This window comes from Tupaia chinensis, unplaced genomic scaffold (assembly GCF_000334495.1).
Source record: "Tupaia chinensis unplaced genomic scaffold, TupChi_1.0 Scaffold000354_1, whole genome shotgun sequence".
In the NCBI taxonomy this organism is placed as follows: domain Eukaryota; kingdom Metazoa; phylum Chordata; class Mammalia; order Scandentia; family Tupaiidae; genus Tupaia; species Tupaia belangeri.
The window spans coordinates 4,003,205-4,026,177 of NW_006159849.1; the positions used below are offsets into that span (position 1 = coordinate 4,003,205).

The 22,973-nt window shown below is 40.7% G+C and overlaps 1 protein-coding gene across 1 annotated transcript in view; it reads right to left on the reverse strand.

Moving 5' to 3' along the window:
- Positions 1 to 22,973, reverse strand: part of SMARCA2 (SWI/SNF related BAF chromatin remodeling complex subunit ATPase 2) — a 218,597-nt gene that overhangs the window by 85,405 nt on the left and 110,219 nt on the right. Inside the window, 5 exon segments of the mRNA XM_006152442.3 lie at positions 1,431 to 1,493; positions 1,496 to 1,681; positions 9,875 to 10,038; positions 16,531 to 16,697; positions 18,910 to 18,956. Coding sequence (XP_006152504.1) covers positions 1,431 to 1,493; positions 1,496 to 1,681; positions 9,875 to 10,038; positions 16,531 to 16,697; positions 18,910 to 18,956 — 627 coding nt within the window.

The following is a 22,973-nucleotide window of genomic DNA, read 5'->3' on the forward strand; positions in this document are numbered from 1 at the left end:
TGAGGTCTTTGAGCCCTGGCACTCTGTGGTGTGTCATCCTCACTTCAGGAATCCTTCAAATAGCAAGCTCTACTTCACATTTAGATTCATGTCATTAAAAAAATACACAAGAGTTTTAAAACATTTTCACTTATAATTTATAGGAGGCTTCAAAGACACATACCCTGTTTGAGGATTTAATACCAAACTATATCGAATATGTGCAATCAAAAGAGTATTTCGTGTGACTATGTCAGGTAAATTTACTCTTCAGTTTATAAGTATGTACACACAAAGCCAAATTTGCCCATCGCCAGCAAGTCTTATGGAAAGAACTAGTGCTGGTATTTTGTACAGTTTCCTAGACTGTGTAAATATGATTTTAAATCTATGTCAAATTCATTTTGGAATGAATATTTAGTATACAATTACTAAAACTGCCCATGTGAAAAATACAAATAACAACCCAAAGATGCCCTAAAAGAAATCTAACCAGGGCAAGAGGCATAGTGGTTAAGGTGCTGGACTCCCACGTGGCTGAACACGATTCCAGTGTCCGACCTGGCAGCTTGAAACTCACACCAGGCACATGTGCATGCATGTGTGCCCAAAATCCTGAGAGGAGAATGGGTGGTGATTTCTGGGGGGTGATTTCTGTCTCTCTGTCTCTCTTGTCTCCCCAGTGAGAAGACATGCCCTATAGAAAAAATACCTCAAAAAAGGAAAGAAGAAGAAACCTAACTAATGCATTCTTTGAACCATCTTGGCAAATAGAAACTGAAATGGATGATCATCTGCTGATGATTATTACGTGTACGGTACCTTCGACTGGACTGGGGTGAAGTGTATTCATGTTGGGTAAATTCACTTTACTAGCTATAGTGATGCACGGTTACTGACTGGATAAAATCAAATAAAAAATAAATAGAAACGATTGAACCAGGATTTTTCTCAGTCTTTGGTTAGCTCTCAGAGCAAAATTTGAAGTGGAAGACACATTTCCCAAGTATGAGTACAGCTAAATGAGCCAAAGATGCTGTGAAGGTTTGTCCTACAAACATGTGGAGGTACTGTAATCCCTGATCAAAAGGCAGCACTCAGTGCTCTGGAGGAGGGAAGACAAGAAAAGCCAAGAGGGACCTTCTCAGCTTTATCTGGTCTCATTTGGCTAATTCTGTCCCCTCTGCAGTTTCCCATCTGCCCTACAGAAGGCAGCATTTACAGGGAAACACCCATAGGCCAAGCCTTGAAATCCCTCTAGCAATAGCTTTCAGGACACTTCATCTGGATAACTTTCAGGCTTTCTGTGCTCAGAATATAAGACAGTAGCTAATTTATTCATTTCAATTAACACTGGTCCAGGAATGCTCTAAAGAACAAGGGAGTCAGTTTTAATCCTTCACAGAGAGAAGGTCATTGTTGGGTTTTATCACCTTGGCTTTCTAGCATACCTCATTTTCCTCTTCATGCTCCAGAATGGCCTGCAGGAAGGCCCTCCTTTCATGGCTTTTCGAATTTTTTATATAAATGTCTTCCCTTTCTGATCAAACATGCCTGCCTGGATAACTTTCTGATCCACGTTCAGCTTGTACTTTGCAGCTGCGAGAATCTTCTCCTCCACACTGTTCACGGTGCAGAGTCTCAGCACCCGCACCTCATTCTGTTGGCCAATGCGGTGTGCTCTGTCCTGTGCCTGCAGATCCTGTTTAAGAAAACAGTATCCGTGAGAACCTAGGAGCCTGGAGTGGCCTTGCAAAGTCTATCCACCAGGAAAAGATGGCAGCAGTATTTAACCCACCTTTACTAAGTCTGATTTTGCTTACATTTTAAAAATACACAAGCTACAGTCTTTAGGGGCAAAAATATTTTTTGAGAGGTTTTTGTTTTAGGATGCATCTGCTCACCAGAGAGAGGCAAACACAGTGAGAGGGAAAGTGAGGAGTAACCCCCCTCTAGGGGAAATGCCCATGCTGAAATTCCTTCCCCTCCATTCTCCTCCCAAGATCTTGGGCACCTATGTACACATGCTGAGCATGATTTTTCAAGCCATCAGATCTGGGACTCAAACCACAGTTGGCCATGTGGGAGTCCAGCAATGTACCCATTACGCCACCTGCTAGTACCTCTTCAGACAAAACTAAGGGCTTTCTAGCTGAGAAAACCTGGGTTTAAAATAAGCCAAGTCAGAGGATGGCCAGTGGTATGGTGGTTAAGGCACTAGACTCCCACATGGCAGGCCGCAGTTTGAGTACCAGACCTGGAGGCTTGAAAATCACACCAGGCATATGTGTATACATGCCCAAAATCCAGAGAGGAGAATAGAGGAGAAGGGGTTGTGGTGTGGTCATGCCCATGGGGGGTTACCTCTCAATTTCCTTTTCTCTCTCTCTCTCCAGCAAATTCATACGCCCGATGGCAAATATCTTAAAAACAAATAAACAAAAACAAAAACATAAAAATCCTAAGTCATGTGAACTACATCTCAGGTTTTGAAATACAGGTCTCAAAATGTTTTATCTGTCTCCAGGTTTACCATTACAATTTGTCCCTAAATAAAAGAAAAAAATAATACAACTGATGTCAGAATTATGTTTCAGATATTATCTATAATTGATCCTAAATTGCAAAAGTACCTTCCCTTTAGTGTGGTGTACTAAAGACTATTTTAAAGCATCACTAAATTATACATACATGCATTTTATATGTATATACATATATTCACATATAAAAGGTATAAATATATAATATATATACATATAATATATGTGTGTATATATATTTTATAAATACATAAAATAAGTATATAGGGGGATTCAAAAAGCTCCAAGTTTATTTTGGCACAAAAAATTCTGAAATCTGTGAATAGTTTTTGCACAATATGCATCTTTCATGAACTCTGTGAAGACCCCTTGTGTACTGATTGATCAGCAAGCCAATTTTCTAAGAACCTAACTCCATTAAAGACTGTATTTACTTTGGGATATAATAAGGATGGCTACTAGGATGAAGTTTAGGATACAGACACCTTTCCTTCTATATTAAAAACACTAAAGTTGATTATACTGACTGGAAATTTTTCCTAAAGAAATAATTATGGGGCTGGCCCCACAGTGCAGTGGTTAAGGGAGCCAGATCCCACATGGCTGACTGTGCTTCACATCTCTTCCGCAGAGGCCTGAAACACATGCCAGTGTGTGTGTTACATGCCCCAAATCCTGACTAGAAGGAAGAGTGAAGGAAAAGACCTAAAGAATGGCCACACTGCACTGGGAGTGCGTCCTCTGTCTCTGTCTCTCTCTTTCTCTCCAAAGACCACATGTGCACTATGGCAAACATAATAATCATCATTTATAAATATGGATATACATTCTTACCATTACTTACTATATATAATAGTTGTTTCTAGAAAAGCAGAGAGGTCAGCATTCAATGATAGATTGGTTTAAAAAATTATACTATTCCCCTATGTGAATACACCAATATGCTATCAAAAACATTGTATCGTAGACAATTTTGTGACACATGCTATAATAAATGAAAACTACAAGTTATAAGTGATTATGGACATTAGGAATTTACTTGTGCATATTTATCTACAACAAGAAAAAGGTAGAAAGGACAAACACCAATGTGTCAACAATGTTTATGTTTCTAGTTATATCTCTATATAATTGTATGTATAATGCATGCACAATAGAACCATTATATATAAATGTACACATAGAATTAAATATAATTGTGCATACGCTATAATTGTACATATTGTTATAATCTTACAAATGAATTATACAATTACATATAATTGTACATGTCAATATTTATATTTCCATTTATATATGTATGTATATAAACACACATACATACACACAATTATAGGTGTTATTTCATTTTTTCTGTTTGCCAGAGGGTATGTTTGCTCACCACAGAGAAAGTGCACAAGAGAGATAGAACATGAGAAAGCACCTCCCATGGAGGATAGCTATGCCACAATCCCTTCTCCATCCTCCTTTCAAGATTCTGGGCATGCACGCACATATGTCTGGTGTGTTTTTCAAGCTCCCGGGCCTACAACTCAAATTGCACAGTTGGCCATGGAGGATCCAGCTACCTTAATCATCATGGGTTTACATGTGCTTTAACAACTTTTCTAGTTTAAATACTGGGTCACTGAAAGAGTCATGATACATTTTTGCATAGAAAAACATAAAAATACATCGTGACTTCTCTGATGACCCAATATATGTTGATCTTATACTAAGAAAATGCCTCAAATGAAATCTTTACAAAAAAACCTCTATAAACCTATGAAGCAGAGTTACCTAATTTTACAGCTTTCCAATAAAAAGTTTTTGACATTCCTTTTTTTTTTTTTTTTTGAGAGAGATTTTTGCTAGAGGGCGTGTATGCTCACCAGAGCCAAAAGGCAAGAAATTACCCCCCCCATGAGGGATGGCCACACCACAATCCCTTCTCCTCTATTTTCCTCTTGGGATTTTGGGCACACACCCACATGCACCTGGCATGGGTTTCAGGCTGCCGGATCCAGGACTCAAGCTGCAGTCGACTACATGGGAGAGTCCAGGGATGTAACCATTAAGCCATCAGCTGGTCCCAGCATTCCACTTTTATTCCTTATGGTCCAGGTGACAGTTTCTGGGCAATGCTACTTACTTGTTTACACATGTCCTCCATTGAACTGCATACAACTTGAGACCAGCAGTTGGTATAATGGCTATGTCACTGGACTCTCATGTAGTTGACTGTGGTTCAAGTCCTGAACCCGGTGGCCTAAACTCATGCCGGGTGCGTGTGCGTGGATGCCCAAGATCCTGAGAGGAGGGACCAGCAGTTAGCGTAATGGCTATGTCGCTGGACTCCCACGTAGTCAACCGTGGTTCGTGTCCCGGACCCAGCGGCTTAATACTCATGCCGGGCGTGTGTGCACGCATGCCCAAGATCCCGAGAGGAGAATGGAGGAGAAGGGATTGTGGTGTGGCCATCCCCCCTGGGGGGTGATTTCTCACTTTCTGTCTCTTTCTCTCTTTGTCTGTCTGGTGAACGCACGTGCCCTATAGCAAAAACCTCTCTCCCCCCCAAAAAAAAAAGTTCCTGAGAGGAGAATGGAGAAGGAATTGCGGCATGGGCATCCCACAGGGGGGTGATTTCTCACTTTCTCTCTCTCCATCTCTGTCTCTCTGGTGAACACACATGCCCTATAGCAAAAACCTCTCCAAAAAAAAATAATAAAACCCTGCATACATCTTGAGAAATAAGTTATCTTCCCTATTTCCCATATTCCTGACCTCATATTTTGCACAGACTTGATGCTCAACTGCTATAAGCCTGTGCTCTTGACCAGATGAGTTCCTTGGTCAGCCATGTAGCATAAGGAAGCAGCAGGCAGTCTGCCCAGAAGATGTGTTTCTGCTGCAGGGACCTTTACAATCAAATGACTAATTAGGCAAGCTTTTCCTCAGAAGATATTTAAATAAGTTAATATAAATACCGTAGTGCTGAACCATGAACACAGATGGGACCATCTAAATTAGACTGCTTTCTAAAGAAGAGACTGTGAGATAGATCATTACAGTCCAACGAGAGAGAGGCCCTAAACTTCCTTTTCAAGCCCTTAGATCAATCATCTCTCTCAACACCTCCTCACCAGAACTTCTAAGCGGCAGCCGGGATGACAGGGTCTGGAGCCGGGTGGTGGTACTGCAGTAGCCATGCTCTGCGAGGAAGACTCACTTGGAAAAGTTCCAGATTTGTGTCTGGAGACTTCCCTGGGTATGCTGGGCACACATGCGCCCATGATCCGGGCTGGCTGAGGCTGGGTGTGAGTGGTGGTGTCAGGACCCTGTGGCAGGTGGTGTCTCTCTGTTTCTAGCTTTCTCTTTCTCTTGCTCATAGAAGAAATAAGTAAACTTTGATTAAAAAAAAAAAGAGATTCTCTTCACAAAAAATGACAAGTCCTGTGTCATCAACCTTTGTATTATCTTCTGGAACATGGGCCAACAAACTGTTTCTGGAGTAAATATTTAGACAATCTGGGCCAGAAACAAAAATTAAGCAACTGTTCTTGCCAAAAGACTAATATTCTTTTTTCTTCATTTTATAGTTCTGCCTGAAAATGTGAAAACCCTTCTTCACTTGGGCACACCAAAACAGGTCTGGCCTATGGGCCATGGTTTGCTGATCCCATCTTAGAAGATGCTCATAAAAGCACAAAAGTACTACACTGCAGGTAGCAGCAGGATATGCTAGGTGCCGAGGACATATACATGACTTGTGTATAAGCCGAGGATGTACAACCAGGGTAAAAAGTTCTTTGATTCTTGGGAACTTGTCACAATCTGTCCTGTTTGGAGGGCATGGCAGTGGTGTCTATGTATTTAAGATTATCCATCTATGTGGAAAATGATAAAAGTTAATATCGATAGGTTCGAGAGGTTTATGGAACATGAACACATGAGTCTATAAGCCAAAAGGAGAGGAAAGAAAAGAACACTGACAAAGAAATAAGTGCCGTAATTAGTAAATGGATTGTTCACTATTTTCGAGGTCTTAATTAGCGGACTATAAACTCTATCATGGCGATTTAGGTGATAATACCTGACAGCAAGCCTCTGACCTGAGAAAAGACCTCTCAGATAACTTTTTGGTTGACCGTTCTGTAATGGCAGCACGACTCCAGCTCCATGGTTCAAAATGTTAAGTGCCAACCCCTGTTGTTGTTTTGGTTTTGTTTTTTAAATTCCAAGAGGGCACATGTTCTCACCCAGACAGAGAGGGGGAGAAAGCACCGCTCAGTAGATGTGGTCACACTGCACTGCCTTCTCCTCCACTTCTCCACCCCATGAGGATCTGGGGCACACTCATACACACATCTGGAATGTCCTCAGACCATTGGGTCGGGATACAAACCACAGCTGGCCATGTGGGATCTAGCTCCCTTCAGACTAGGTTATGGGGTGGGCCTACAACCGATGTTTCTACTCAATGTTTTGCAAATGAGAGTCTTGGTAACTCTGAGGGATTTTATCACTAATTCCACCTTCTAGGGAGGGCTTCTGGGTAGGGCTTCCAACTAGCAGCTTTAAGGCCATTATCTTCAATCTGTGAACCTGTGCCAACCTCTTAATTCATCTAGGTGCCTTAATTTTGATTCACTGCCAAACAGAAAAGTTACAGAAATTTTTCTTCAATGCATGCTGAAACCAGCATGGTGAAAAGAGCTCTACAATCTTCATTTGGGGGCTGTACAATATGAGGGGACTTTAAAAAGTTGGTGTAAAAATTGAACTACAGTATGAGTTTATTTTGGTGGAAACATTTTGAAATCCATGTATAGTTTTCTCTTTTCTTTTCTCTTTTCTTTTCCTTTCTTTCCTTCCTTCCTTCTTCCTTCCCTCCTCTCTCTTTCTTTTCTTCTTGAGAAGTTTTTGTTATTAGGGTGTATGCTCTCATTAGAGGGACAGAAAGCAAGAAATCACCCCCGAGGAGGGGATGGTCACACCACAACCCATTTTTCTCCATTATTCTCATGGAATTTTGGGCGCACATGTGCCTAACATTAGTGTCCAGCCTTGGTTCCAAAACTCAAACCATTTTTGGCCATGTGGGAGCTCAACGCTTAACCACTACACCACCTGCTGGCTCTGTGCATAGTTTTTTCATAATACACATTTCCCATTGCTTCAACAAGTTCATGGAAAATGTGTTTTATTAAAAAAAAAAAATGCATGGATTTCCAAAAACATGCAACAACAAAGTAAACTTGTACTTTATTTCCATTTTTCCATGAGCTTTTTGATGACCACTCTTGTATGTGCAAGGATGCTGGATGGAAAAAGCTCAACCCCAGGATTCGAACCCAGTCAGATATGAGTTTGAATCCTGGCTGTGTGTTCTTAAGCAAGCTAAGTATTGACTGATTTCCTTGGGTATAAGATATTTTGGGGTTTACCTTGAGTAAGATATGCAAAATGCTTAACATTACCTGGTATAGTGTTCTTAACAAAAGTTAGTTCCCTTTTTGAAAAACACACCAAGTGTGTGTGCATGCCCAAAATCCTGACAGGAGAATGGAGGAGAAGAAATTGGGTATGACCATCTTCCCTGGGGATAACCTCTATCCCTCTCCACCTCTGACCAGTCAGCACACACTAGGTCCCTTTAAATAGAAACTCAGCATTCACCCCATCACGCTAAGATCACTAATTTCTGAGAAAAGAAAGTTTGCCTAAACGATGGTCATGTTTTTCTTTTTCTTTTTTTTAACTGTAAAAGTGTAGGTACACCCACCTAATCTCAACTACCCAGTGAGACATTATTACTGTAGAGAAAACCTAGACTAATAAGGAGCCCAGGTTATGCTGATGTACATTTCATATTCATATATGAGAGTTACAATTTTTCCTTTTTACTATATTGACTCTAACATTTGTTCAATAGAATAAAATATTTTTCTTTTTTTTTTTTTTAAGGTTTTTGCCATAGGGCATGTGTGCTCACTAGAGACAGAGAGAAGGAAAACAAGAAATCACCCCCCAGGAAGAATGGCCACATCCATTCTTCCCTTGGGATTTTAGGGACGTATGCACACACACCTGGCATGATTTTCAAGGCAATAGGTCTGGGACTTGAACCACAGTTGGCCAAGTGGGGAGTCTAGCATCTTAACCACTATGCCACCTGCTGACTCCCAATAGAATCAAATCTTAATGAATATACAATATCCTTCTCTTTAGTATCTTACAGGCAGGTACATTACCTCCCAGAGTAATTTAAGAAACCAGTCTCATAAAGAACCCATTAAATGTTTTGTTTTGTTTTGCTTTAATCACCAAAGTATTCCTTTAAAATGACAACTCTAACCTTACCTGGCTAAAACAAAACAAAACAAAAAACTATAATAATAGATGTTTGCTATTTTTTGATGGTGCTTTTAAGCAACCTTTCATATAAGATGAACCTTTAGACAACCTTTAAACAACCTTTCATATAAGATTTATATAACCTTTCATATTAGATGAAAGGTTAATTATCTCATGCTAATTGTCTGGCCCATGGCAAGTTACTTAACCGGTCTGGGACTCAGTTTTCTTGACTAATGGATGCAAATACAGGTTGAGCATCCCTTATTTGAAATGCTAGGGATCAGAAGCAGTTTTGGATTTTAGATTCTTAAGGATTTTGGAATATTTGCATATACATGATAAAATATCTTGGCGATGAGACCCAGGTTGAAACAAAAAATTCATTTATGCTTCATATATACCGTACACCCATAGCCTGAAGGGAATCTTACACAGTGTTCTTGTAATGCAACATTTTGACTGAGACCTGTCATTTCAGGTCAGGCGTGGAATTTTCCACTTGTGGCATCACACTGGCATTCAAAAAGTTTTAGAATTTCAGGCATTTTAGATTTCAGATTTTTGGATTAGAAATGCCCAACTTAAAGTAATTATAGCCTCATGGAGTTGTTATGAAAATGGAATGAAGTAATGACATGAGGCGGTTGGCAGAGAGCAAGGGTTCCCTGCGTATTCGTCGCAGTTGTTATTATTGTCGCTGTTTAGGAACATTTTACATTTACCCTTCACCAAAGGTACTTTGTTCTACAGCAATCCCAAGAGATGACTAAAATTAAGCAAAAATTGCGTTTTGGGACACATTCTTGAGCTCTTCAAAGGCATGTACAAGACAACTCAACAATCTACAGTTCACGATAAGGAAACCACCATAATAACTGGCTGAACATTTCTCCCTGGGAGAAATGGCCATTCAGAAATTGGCTCTGTCCTATTAATGTGAATGATGAAACTGATCATCATCTCTTAGTTCCTCTCCAGAGGGAGGAGGCCTGGTCACCTAAGTCAGTCATGCAGACCTGATGAGGATTCCAGTCACTGTCAAAGATGACCACCGTATCAGCTGCCTGAAGATTTAAGCCTAGGCCTCCAGCTCTTGTGCTCAGCAAGAAAATGAAATACTGGGACCCAGGTTCATTGAATTTCTTCAGCAAAGCAGCCCGATCTTCAGACTTGGTGGTGCCTGAGGGGATAAGAAAAATAAATTTGCCAATTAACTCCTGTCTGAAAATGGCATAGAACTAGACAAAAAGAACTGCTTCTTTGAGAAAGACATCCAGATGCCTCTTCACACTGGTGAGGTAATCCCCAGGGTTTCTGTACTTTTGAAAGGAACTTTGCACATTTTGCAATTAAATATAGAGAGAAAGAAAAAAAGTTGAAGCATTTCTGACTGGGCACCTTCGTAACTTTATAAGCCCTTCAACATTCCTAAGCTACCCTGAAACTTAATGAAAATGTTTTATAGATTTATTACTGTACTTTAAAACACCAAATAATTTTAAAAACCAATCTACCTACTCACCTAAATTTATTGTTTTAATGGCTTACAGCAACTGTGCCAATAGGCATTGGCATGAGGACTTATATATGCCAAGAGAATGGAAACAAAAGGAAAGCCGATTTCTACTACTTTACCGATTGGATGGTCACTGATTGTGGTGTGGTTGAAAAATCCGTAACACGTGAATAGAATATTTTTATCCTAGTTAGCAAGACTAGAAGCCAATAATCCAAAAATATACAAGGAATCTCTTAATCTGCTTCTCACGTTAAGCTTTTGCTCTGTTAAATTCAAAGGAAGCTCAACGAAAACAAATCAGGCAGAGGAGCATGTCATATACATAGGGGTGGCTCATACCGTGGAGCCTCTAAAATTGTGAATAAGCGGAGACTACAAAACCCCAGAGTACAGGGCTTACTTTGGGGCACACCTGCATTCCAAATACAAGGCTCAATCACATGCTATGGATTGCGTGAAAGGGAGGATTCCCTCTGAATGTATGTCACTAGAAAAGTGTAAGTGTTGAGTTTTGAAAAGGGCTTTAGGCTCTGGGGGGATATGAAATCTTTAGAAAAGTCATGCTGTATTTTCCCATGTTTTTCTATATAAAAGCGTATCATGCTTCTTCCAACAACCCAATGTATATACATGATACCTGCATGTTACACGATAATCCCTGACAGCTGCTATACAAATATTACTTCTTTTGTTAAGGTTTATTTAATTTTATTTATCATCATCATTATTATTATTTTTTTTAACCAGAGAGACACAGAGAGAGAAGGAAATTTTGAAAGCAAGCCACCAGCCAAGGGCCTCGAACTACAGTCAGCTATGTAGGAGTCTAATGCCTTAACCACCACACCACTTGCTGGCCCCCACAAATACTATTTCTGATGTTCTGTTTTTGAAGGATAAAAACATGCCAGCAATTTATTACGGAGGATTAAACATCTCAGCGGGGCCAGGTGGTGCCACAGCAGTTAACACAATTGAAATAACATGATTAGGTCCTCCATTCATGTCCTGAGACCTCCCTGCACAGGCTAGGCATGTGTGTGCTATGACCTAGACTGGGCTGGGGTGGATCATGGCATGAAGATATTGGTGACTATATCCAAGGGACCAAGTTACTATGATGGTCAAGTTCCCAAGCATGCAGGAATCTGTTTTTCACTTTTAATAAAGGTAAGTACCCTCCTGAGGTAGGAAAACAAAATCAATTCCCTGCATACAAAAAAAGGAAATTAGGAAGGAGGGGTTTTATGGCTCTCCTCACTCAATGAAGCCAGGTTCTTCAGACTGCAAATACTTTCGAAATTAGATTTGAAGTTTAGTGAACTGGTCAAATCCTGTCACCATGAGGTACAAGGATTTAGATTTGGGGAGAGGAGCACTAAACTGTTCTACTGAATGAGATCTCACACAGAAGGAACTTTTCTTTGTTTCAGAATTGGCTTTCAGAGGTCACGGTGACCTATTTGTTTGGACACTAATGCATGGCATGTTCTGCTTAGCAGAAACCCTTTTCTCTATTGTCCTAGCAGTTGCAATAATGTTCTTAAAAATTATACAGATTAATACTTCATTTATTTATCCTCGGCCTTAAACCAAATGAAAAGCCAGACACCCAAAAATACTTCTAAAACAGGAAGAAAAGGGCTTCGAGAGAGAATGACATGGTTTCTCACAGCAGGGCACCAAATCTGTGCTTCTATGCACTCTTAGGGCAGAAGTTCAACAGTTCTGATCAACTGAGAAATAAGCAGTTAATGATCACATGTATTACGATACAAATAGGGGACCAGCAGTTAGCGTAATGGCTATGTCGCTGGACTTCCATGTAGTCGACCGTGGTTCGCGTCCCGGACCCGGTGGCTTAAAATTCACGCCGGGTGCATGAGCGTGTGTGCCCAAGATCCTGAGAGGAGAATGGAGGAGAAGGGATTGCGGCGTGGCCATCCCCCCTGGGGGGTGATTTCTCACTTTCTTGTCTCTCTGTCTCTGTCTGTCTGGCGAGTGCACACGCCCTATCACAAAAACCTCTCCAAAAAAAAAAAAAAGATACAAATAAAACTAATTAGGGAATATGTTTACTTGGGATAAAATATCTGTAGGTACAAAAGAAGGCACTGAGAAACAAATAGGTATCAAAAATCACTTGGTAAAAGAAGTTTTCGGGCTGTGTGCCAGACTCCGCAAGCAAACAGAGCAAACATATATCTAGTGTGTCTCTAAACTGTAAACATACCTGGAACCTTGACAAAGTACAATCACGAGCAAACAATGGAGATTGAATCACTTTTCACATAAAGCATTTCTACAGCATTTCTTATAAGGTTGAGAATTTTCTAAATTACCACTGCCATTAGTCAAAGGTTCCCAAGTCAAGATCTTCGCTGATCACCAAAAATGTTTTTATTATTGCTTGGGGAGATTCAAGCTACCACGGCAGAGTTTATCCAAAAGTCAGTGTTCCTTGCAGGTGGCACAGGATTTAACATGCTCAGCACTAGCATCAGCTTCATGGTCTTTTTGACTTTGATGTAGAATGTAACCAATTATAAGAACACAATTAATAAAAAGGCAATTGTGTTGAAAACTGCAGAATTTGCCAGAAGGAACACACTGCCAGACTTTTCATGATTGCTATTTTTGACTTTAGTTTAAGCTACTTTGGGGAAGTTTCTGTAAGTTTGTTTATATATTCTATGAGTCAGAGAGGCAGAAAGAGGGGAATAAAGAAAGAGACATAGATAGAAGGAGAGAGAGAGAGAGAGAAAGGACAGAGAAAGAAGAGAGGAAAAAACAGCACCTTCAACAGGGTCTTGATTCTGCAATCCACCCCAAGCCTTAGGCAGCCCTAGATCATGGGCACACAGGTGTCTGGTGTATTCAAGGTCTCCTGACCGAACTGGACGCCTTTGCATGCGGGAGTGCCTTCTAGGACATTATGCTTTCCCACTGCACCACTGCCACCCCCCCAACCCTTTTGATAAATCTTCAGCATGTGCTCTCATTCAAAAAAATCATTTCCAATGAAAACAAAAACTATACTATCATACAGTTTCAAAACATATTAATGCATCTATAATCTTTTAAGAAAAAAACGTGCAGTTTTCATCAACTGATTTCTTTACTGAAGTCAAAATCTGAGACATCAAAGTCAGCAATGAAACCATACCCTCAATTTTGTTTTTGAGAGAGATTTTTGCTATAGGGCATGTGCATTTGCTAGAGAGACAGAAAGACTGAAAGCAAGGACTCTCCCCTCAGGGATGGTAACGCCACAATCCCTTCTCTTCCATTCTCCTCTCGGGATTTTGGGCAGGCACACAGATGTGCTCGCATGAGTTTTAAGCCACTGAGTCTAGAACTTGAACAGCAGTCAACTATGTGGGAGTCCAGCGCCTTAACAACCACACTACTTGCTGACCCCACTATAAAGACATTTTAACAATTGGGAAATGGAGTGGAGGGCAGGGGAGTGGTGCATTTGGAATCTCGAGTACTAATTTATCCATATATGTATTGTTTCCCTTCATTTCTCCCCACCCCAAAATGAATAGCCACTGTTTCTTGGGGGAAGCAGCATGTCCAGCCTTGGCAGTGGCACCTGTAACGTTCTATGGAACTTGCACTACCTCCTTCAATCTGTGACAACAGCAAGAGTGGGAGGCTCCTTCATCTTGTATCTCTAGAACTTGGTCATTTTACATTAATCTTAAAATTTTAAATAAGTTTGGGGCTGGCAAGTAGTGTGGTGGTTAAGTTCACTGGACTTTCACATGGCCAACTGAGGTTCAAGTCCCAGACCTGGCAGCTTGCCTTCTCACTTTCCACCTCTCTCTCTCTCTCTCTCTCTCTCTCTCTCTCTTTCTCTCTCATTCGTTCCTCTCTGGTAAAATTAAAATAAATAAAGTTAAATAAAATGATTCTTTAAAAAATTTTTAAATAAGTTCAATTATCCTTTTTAAAAATGCTATTGCTAGAAAAGCAGACTATATTTTCAGAGGTGGGGTATTCTCTCATTGGATCTGCTAACACTGAGCTCACTTGGAATCACAGATCCAGATTAGAACCTGCTTTCACCGTTTACCTTTGTTCATCTATTTTTATTGAGATAATAGCATGTTGGAAAACAGGGATGACAGTATCTCACTTGCTGAGAAAATTAAATTAATAATGCACAGGAAGTATTTGGTAGGAGGTCACCTATTCCTGTTAGCTGTTAGGACTAGTAAGGTAACAATAAGAACAGCAATCAGCAGACTTAAAAAGAATCTCTTTAGTTGGGAAGAGAACGTAACAGTGACTTGTTTCAAGGAAACCATTGCTTTCTGGTTTTGTAGATTCAAATATTCCAAGGCCAAAGTCATCAAGAGAGTTAAGAGTCAAAATGAAGTGCCACAAAGCAACAAACAATAGTTATGAGAAGCTGTAAACCCAGAGGAAAAGACAGTCCAGTGGCCCCATATCTGAGCAGTAGGCAAAGGAGTGTTTTATGTTTTGAAGGCTAAGTCCTGAAAGAGGGAGGGATCCCATTAAAGGATACATATATATATAGTATATATATATATATATATATATGTGTGTGTGTATGTGTGTGTGTGTGTGTGTGTGTGTGTGTGTATAGGTGATTGTCAATACAGGCTGACTGTGGACAATATGACTGAACCTAAAAATTCGAAATTCGATTACTTAACCATTTACTTAGTGACTTTGAAGGGTAAAAGGGTTTAAACAAGTCTAGTCTGTCCAATGGGGTAATTAATTTAAAAAGTAATAATATTCTAATTGGCAGACCATAGGAGAATTGAACTGAAAACTTCGGCTAAAAAAGAAAAACAGCATGGCAAGTCTAAGTTTGGTACACATACAATTCTTGGGTTGTCAGAAAAGTCATGATTTTTTCCCCTATGTTTTTCTATGCAAAAATGTGCCATGACTTTTTCAACAACCCATTATATTGAGTTAATGGCACAGTGGGAGAAAATGTTGGACTGAAAATAAAGCCTTTAATGGAACATACATTTGACATTTCCCATTTAACAATAATATTAATACTGCATGAGTTAAAACCTGGTCTCAGCAGCACTGCATTCTTCGGTACCCACAAGGTTAAACAGTATCCTGGTTGTCAATTTAACTCCTATTCCTACCTACCAGTCTTTGAATGCATTATCCCCTGCCTGTATGAAACCTTTGATACATTTCATCTCTGAGATATTATAGCTGATGGGGCCAGCAGGTGGCATGGTGGTTGGCGCACTAGACTCTCATATGGTCAACCAAGGTTTGAGTCCCGGATCTGGCAGCTTAAAACTCACGCCAGAAACGTGTGTATACATGCCCAAAACCCTAGAGGAATCTGGAGGAGAAGGGACTGCAGTGTGGCCATGCCTCCTAGGGAGTGATTTCTTGCTTTCTGTCTCTCTGTCTCTATCTGTGTCTCTACAACAAACACATGAGGCCTGCAGCAAAAAAAAAAAAAAAAAAAAAAAAAAAAAAAGCCTTGATAAAAAGGTATTATAGTTGGTATCCAAATCACAAACTATTTTAAGCATCATTTCTAAATACATATTTCATCCATTTATATTTGCTAATTTTTAGGACAGATTATTTAAATTTCACTCTTAAAATCAGATCCTAATTTTTATACTTTGCAAAACCCAAAAAAGGAGTCATGTCTCTTAACAATGTAATATGTACATAGGTTCTATTTAGAAAAAAGTGAACCTTCAATGAAAATTAAATATAATCTCAAATAAATGATTACGTTGTTGTTGAAGGAAGGAGACAGAGCCTTTATGCCATTAGGATATCCTTAACAGAGAAAGCTACAGTCCTGTCAACCTGTTCCATACAGTGCACAGGAGACAGTCCTAGCAGCAAGCATTTGAACATTTTTGGTTTAGTTTAATTTCGGTACTCACAAGAGACCCTAAATTCATTTGTGATGGCTTGCCCATGGGATATACACCTGTGCAAATGATGTGGGCTTACTTAAAGCCTGAGGATGTAAAAATTGCCAGATAGAACTGCTCCCCCTCCTGCTAGTCATTTCTTCCATTTTGCCCCTCCTTTTTAGCTGAGAGTGGACCTAAGTGCCATTATCCCCTCATTTTCAGTAGCACGCATCTTAGTCTAATACTTTCCTCATGCACTTACCATCGAGGCGCAGGTAAAGGAAGTTCCGAAAAGCAAAGTAATCCTCCATGATGGTCATGAGAGATGTCATCTGGCAGAAAAGCAGCACTCGGTGATTAGTCGCTCTTAATTTTGGCAGAATACGATCAAGTAGCTCAAACTTTCCTGAAGCCCGATACAGTTCAGCCCTGAACCCAAAAATGCAAAACAAGAAGACGGTATTACTGCTGTCTCCTTGAAGGATCCAGCGTCACTCTGCTTTTTGTCTAATGCCTTATACACAGTAAACATTCGATAGTAACTGTAGAATGAACGCATGAATAAATATCGACTCTCAAGCAATGAAAATAGTTCGAGGAAAAAGAAAATATACTACAAAACCCATGCAGAACGCACTGTCTTTGCTAGGAAATGAGGTATGACAGACTCTACGAAGAGACCCTTTCATGCTCCTAATAGTTTTACTGACTCTCAATTCTCTCTCTCTCTCATTCTCTCTCTCTCTCCTTTCTTTCACTTGCACACATATGTACAAGTGTTATTTCTTTAAATCCCTTCTTATTCTCTATATAAAATGACTAACTTAGGGCACTTACTATTCATTTGAATATTTACCAAACACTTACTATGTACTAAGGACAATGTGAGGCATGCATATAAAGATAAGCAAAATTAAATCTCTTCCTTCAAAATGGATCACTACAAATTGTGGTAAGTCCTATAAAGAAAAGTAGCAAGATTCAAGGTGAGAACACAGCCACCTTGCTTTTGGAAACAAAGTTTTATCGGAACACACCAACACACTCGTTTCTGGTTCATCTAGCTACTTTCACACTAGGATGGCAGACCGGGGTCTGTGTGATAGATGTGCAGGCTCACAAAGCTGAAAATATGTTGCAATTTAACACTCAACAAAGAACCCTGCCAGCTGCCAGTTTACAGTGTCAGAGGAGTTCAGGAGAACTCCATGAAGAGAGAACAATTTGTCTACAACTGAAAATAGTGAGTAAAAGGACATCTAGGTGAAGAATTGGGGCCTGGAGGTAGAGAGGAAGAGATTCTAGGGAGAGGAAGAAGCATATACAAAGGTCCTGAAGAGTACACGAGCCTGGTGAGTCTGAGAAATTAAAAGAAAAAGTGAGTGTGGATTAAATCTAAGTGAGGGGGAGAATACTGGACATGAGGAGAGAGGTGGGGAGAGTGGGAACAGGAGCAGACACTGCAGGGTTCTGTTAGCTACACTGAATGTCTCAGTTTTGGTGCAATGGAAAAGCGCTGATGAGCTTGAAACAGGAGGTGAAAAGACCCAGGATACCCGTGCAGGAGTAGATGGGGAGGGGACAAAAGTTCTGGCTAACTGTGATGGTACAAGTCCAAAACTGACCAGTGCACATGCGCTCATAACACTGAATGTGTTGTTTGGGAGTCAAATTTATGATGCAGTTTATGTCATTTCTAAATGGCACATTTTTAAATGTATGTCTCCCTGCTCTGAGAATTATCCTCCAAACACGCCCTGGGGCTAAGTCTTCATTACAGAACCCTGGCCACACCGGTGGGAGTGAGAGTGACCATGGGACCCAAGAAAAGTGGTGAGGAGAGGTAGAAAGAGCTTAGTGGCATTGTTTCTGGATAGGATCCAATTCCTGGTTCTTGCTCCAGTGACACTGTCTGCCCTTGGGATCCAAGAATAACCCCTGCATACTAATAATAAATTTTCCCTGCTACAAAACATGTAAAACAGAGACTCTGTACTTGTGAGAGGCTCATATTGTTGTTGCAAGGCATGATTCTCTTTAATGTCCATCACTAAGGAAACGTATTTCTTACACAGATAAGTTTCTAACAAATTACTGTAAAATCGCACACATCTGCAGATGTGACATTTCCTTTCATGTGTGTTCATGTTAAATATGACCATGAAATTACATATGATAAAGTTTCATCAAGCCCAAGCTACACTTTTGGTTCTAAGTCACATCCCTTTGGAGCTTCATCAACATTTTTGAACACTAAGAAACTATTAAGTCTATTTAATGAGACCTATGTCCTTTGAATCGCCCCTTGCTCAAGGCAAGAAGGAGTCTATGCCAGTACCGTAGAAGAGAATGCTGAAATCACCCTGACTAACAACTTCTGTACCTCTGTTGAGGAGCGGAGAGGGCTGACGAGGCTGGCGATATACATGAGGGGTCTTCGAAAAGTTCCTGAAAAATGTGATGAATAAAACTAGCCATGGATTTCAAAATGTTTGGTATTTTGAAACTCATAGTTCAATTCCATTTGTCCATTGACTTTTTGAAACCCCACCCTCTCTGTATGACAGGAAACACTGTAAAGAGACAGGACTTTTGGTAGAATCAAACCTATTTTCTGGAAGAAATAAATTTTAAGATTTACCCATTGATGACCCCATTTGAGTAGCCCAGGTGTTCAGCAAAAGATTCCTTTAAAAGAAAAAAAAGAAAAAAGGGGTTACAATGTAATTTATTAACTCAATGATTACTCTTTTTGTAAGGTCATTTTATCTTATTTCAAAAGTATAGTTGAAACAAAATAACCAATGAATAGGCAAATATTCATTATAGAATAATCCAGAAACTCAGTCTTTTCAAGTTCAGAGTTTTGTTCTAACAGAAACGTACCCTGTGAGTTTCTTCGAGGCTCCAGGCTCTCACAATTAGTTGACGGGTTAGTTCACCCATCACACAGTCACTGGGCATCCAACAGCCCAGGGCTGAGCCATGTTTCTGGGGACCCATCCTCAAGAACTGTCTACCCTCGATAAGTCCAGAATCTAGACTAGAGGACAAGATTGATTTAACAAACCAGGATGAGTACATAAATACGTGTGTGTGTGTGTGTGTATGTGTGTGTACATACACATGTGTGTATGTATATCTGTGTGTGTGTGTGTGTGTGTTGTGGAAATAGTAATAAAAATAATGGTGACTACGTGATATGATAAAATTCTTAGTTTAGTAAAATCTGTTTTTTTAATTTTTTTGAAAGAGATTTTTGCTATAGGGTGCATGCAATTGCCAAAGAGACAAACAAAGAGGCAGAGGGGCAGAAAGCAAAAAAAAAAAAATAACTCCCCAGGGGCGATGGCCATGCTGCAGTCACTTCTTCTCCATTCTCCTCTTGGAATCTTGGGCACACACACACCTGTGGCCACCATGAGGTTTAAGCCACTGGGTCTAGGACTCGAACCACAGTCAACTACGTGGGAGTCCAGGGATGCAATCATTACACCATCTCCTGTTCCCTAGTGAAATTTAACATCCCTTCTCTACTATAATTTCCCCTATTACAAATAAAGCCCTTAATACACACAGCTCCTCAGGTGTCCAGCTTCCACATTGAGAAAATAGACCTTTGTCCTTTAACTCCTCCAACTCTTGACTCAGAGGCAGAAACTTATGACCGTTCTGCATATGATTTCTCCATTCTGACTGACAGAAACAGAGCCCCTCCCCCTGTGGGAATGAAGGCAAGTCACTCCTTCATGCTAGCCCTCAGCTACCTGCCTTTCCTGCCTCTCCTCCTCCCTGATCACTGCAGCTCTTCCTTCAAGGGGAATGGAGCTTTCTCTCCGGGCTCTACTCTCAAATATGTTCATCACTTAACAGGCTCAGGGCATGGCCCTGCAGCAAAATTAACTTGGAGGATCAACAGCCCAAAATCCTACTCCAGCTCCCAGACTGCAGCTTCATAAGCAGTTACTGCTTATTATTAGATTTATGGATACCATCCTGTCTCCAAGCAGGGTTGTGAAAACCAGAAAGATGGTATGTGCTAAAGATGGTGATCAGACTCAGTACCAGCACCATTTGAAAAAAAAAAAAAAAAAAAAAAACTGCTGGGGGGCCAGCAGGGGCTGTAAAAGTAAAAGAGAGGGACTTACTCCCACATGGCCCACCACAATTCAAGTTGGGGACCCAGCAGCTTGAAATTCACGCTGGGAATGTGTGCACGCATGCTCAAAATCCCAAGAAGAGAATGGAGAAGAAGGAATTGCAGTGTAGCCATCCCCTCAGGGGGTGATTTCTCACTTTCTCTCTCTCTGTCTCTGGTGGGCACATAAGCCCTATAGCAAAAATCTCTCTTTCAAAAAAAAAAAAAATTCCTGAAGCAAGCAGGTGGTGTGGTGCATAAGATGGCCAAATCCTACATGATCTATGAGTGGTTCAAATCCCAGACCTGGTGGTACACTAGGCAAGTGTGTGTGCATACCTAAAATCCTAAAAGAACGGAGAAGGGATTGTGGCATGGCCATCCTCTCTGGGTAGTGATTTCTCACTCTCTCTCTCCCCTACGAGTGCACACACCCTCTAGCAAAATAAAAATAAGTTTTAAAAACCTGCCCTTTCCATTCTCTAGTTTGAAAGTCCCCAGGGAGGCAGTGAGACCAATTTCAAGACCAGGCTTCTATGACTGAGTATGAACAAAGAGTTGTATGACAACCCAAATAAAACAGAGGCAAAGGCACACACCGTCTCTCTGACCCGCAACTGTCAACACACCCTCCAATAACTGTGGGTCTCCTGTTTCTAGGAACAAGTTCCTGAACGTTTTTTAAGTTAAAAAATTTGCAAATCAAGCTCTACTTTTCTACTGAGTGCTCTTTGAAATGTGACTGTGCAGACACTAGAGGGCATGTTACTTGACCTCTTATCTCCTGTTACATGCCCCTCCCTCTCTGGCATTCTGGGGTTCTCCCCCACAGAAGCTGGAGGCTAGAAGTCTTCATCTCCCTGTCCTCTTGACATGGCCCAGTATGTTTCAAAACTTAATTTTTTAATCATAACCAAAATGAAGTTAAGAGTGACACTTAATTTTCATAATTTCAAAGTTCCCAAAGTCCTCTTACAGATCCGAGTCATTGTCTTATCATTGTTTTCAGGGAAAATAGGGCTGAGGGTGACAGGCTGCCTGGACCACATTCCCAGTCCTTATCACCCATAGACTTCTCTCTCCTGCCTCCTTCCCCTCCATACACCCCCCACTGATCTCTGACATCTGTTTAATGCATTACTAGTTTGTAAGATGCTTCAGAGATTATAGTTTAAAAGTTGATTCTCTTGTCAGTTCTTTGAGCGATTATTACCTTCAGATTATAAATCAAACACATGATGGTTTGGGCATTCTGAGCAATTACCCCAGGTCACAGTTACAAAGTGGCCTGCAACATGAACTCATTATCAAGCCATCTGATGTTCCTTCGACTATGTATCTGAACAGCTGTGGCTGGTGGGTGAATTTGTTGTTGCTGTCATTGCTGTTGTTTGACTTAAGTCTACAGATACTCTCCCCTACACCTGGGGAGATTCTCCCCTATGTACACAAAGATAACAGCAGTCTCAGGACTCTTCTAACTCCCCAGCAACACTGGGATAGGCCTCTGTATATGGAGAGCCCTATTTCTGTTGTAATAATTAATGGTAAGTAATAAATACTCTAACCTAACAAACGTGATTACCAAAAATGAGAGAATAAAAATAATACTCAAAGTATATTTCCACTCCATTGTTTTTGAGAGATTTTTGCTACATGGCACATGCACTAGTCAAAGAGACAGAAAGACAGAAAGTGCAAAATCACCCCTTGGTGAGGGGGAATGGCCATGCCACAATCCCTTCTCCTCCATTCTACTCAGGATCTTGAATACACACATACATATTGCCTGGCGTGAGTTTGAATCCGCCAGGGCCAGGACTCAAACCACAGTTCACTACGTGGGGGCCCAGTGATGTAATCATCATGCTATCTGCTGGTCCCTCCACTCAACTCGTGTTTAATGTTATTTGTTCATTCATTCATTTATTTTAATTTGATCACTGAGAGACTCAGAAAGAGCGAGAAAGTGAGAAAGCAAGCTACCAGGTCCGGGACTTGAACCGTGGTTGGTCATGTGGGAGTGTCCAATGCCTTTACCACCATACCACCTCCTGACCCCTTCCACTCAATTTTTATACTGTGATTAAATTTTTTTGGAGGTTTTTGCTATAGGGTGCTTGTGCACACCAGAAAGTCAGAGAGAGACAGAGAGACAGAAAGCAAGAAATCACCCCCGGGGAGGGGGATGGCCATGTCGCAATCCCTTCTCCTCCATTCTCCTCTCGGGATCTTGGGCATGTAAGGAAAATTGCCCGGTGTGAGTTTAAGCCACTGGGTCCAGGACTCGAACCACAGTCGACCACATGGGAGTCCAGCAACATAGCCATTACGCCAACTGCTGGTCCCACTGTGATTAAAATTTTTTAATTTCCCAGAAGTTTCTATTTATTTTTTTTAAGTAAATTGGTGTGGCCGCTGGAGCCCTGTAGCGAACTGTCTGTCTCCTGCTCATTCTGCAGTAGAAAAGGGGCACTAAATGGGCGAATAACTGCCACTTGGACAACGTGCTTCAATGGCAACACTGAAAACCAGAGACTACCAACATGGCCCCTTTTTCATTCCTG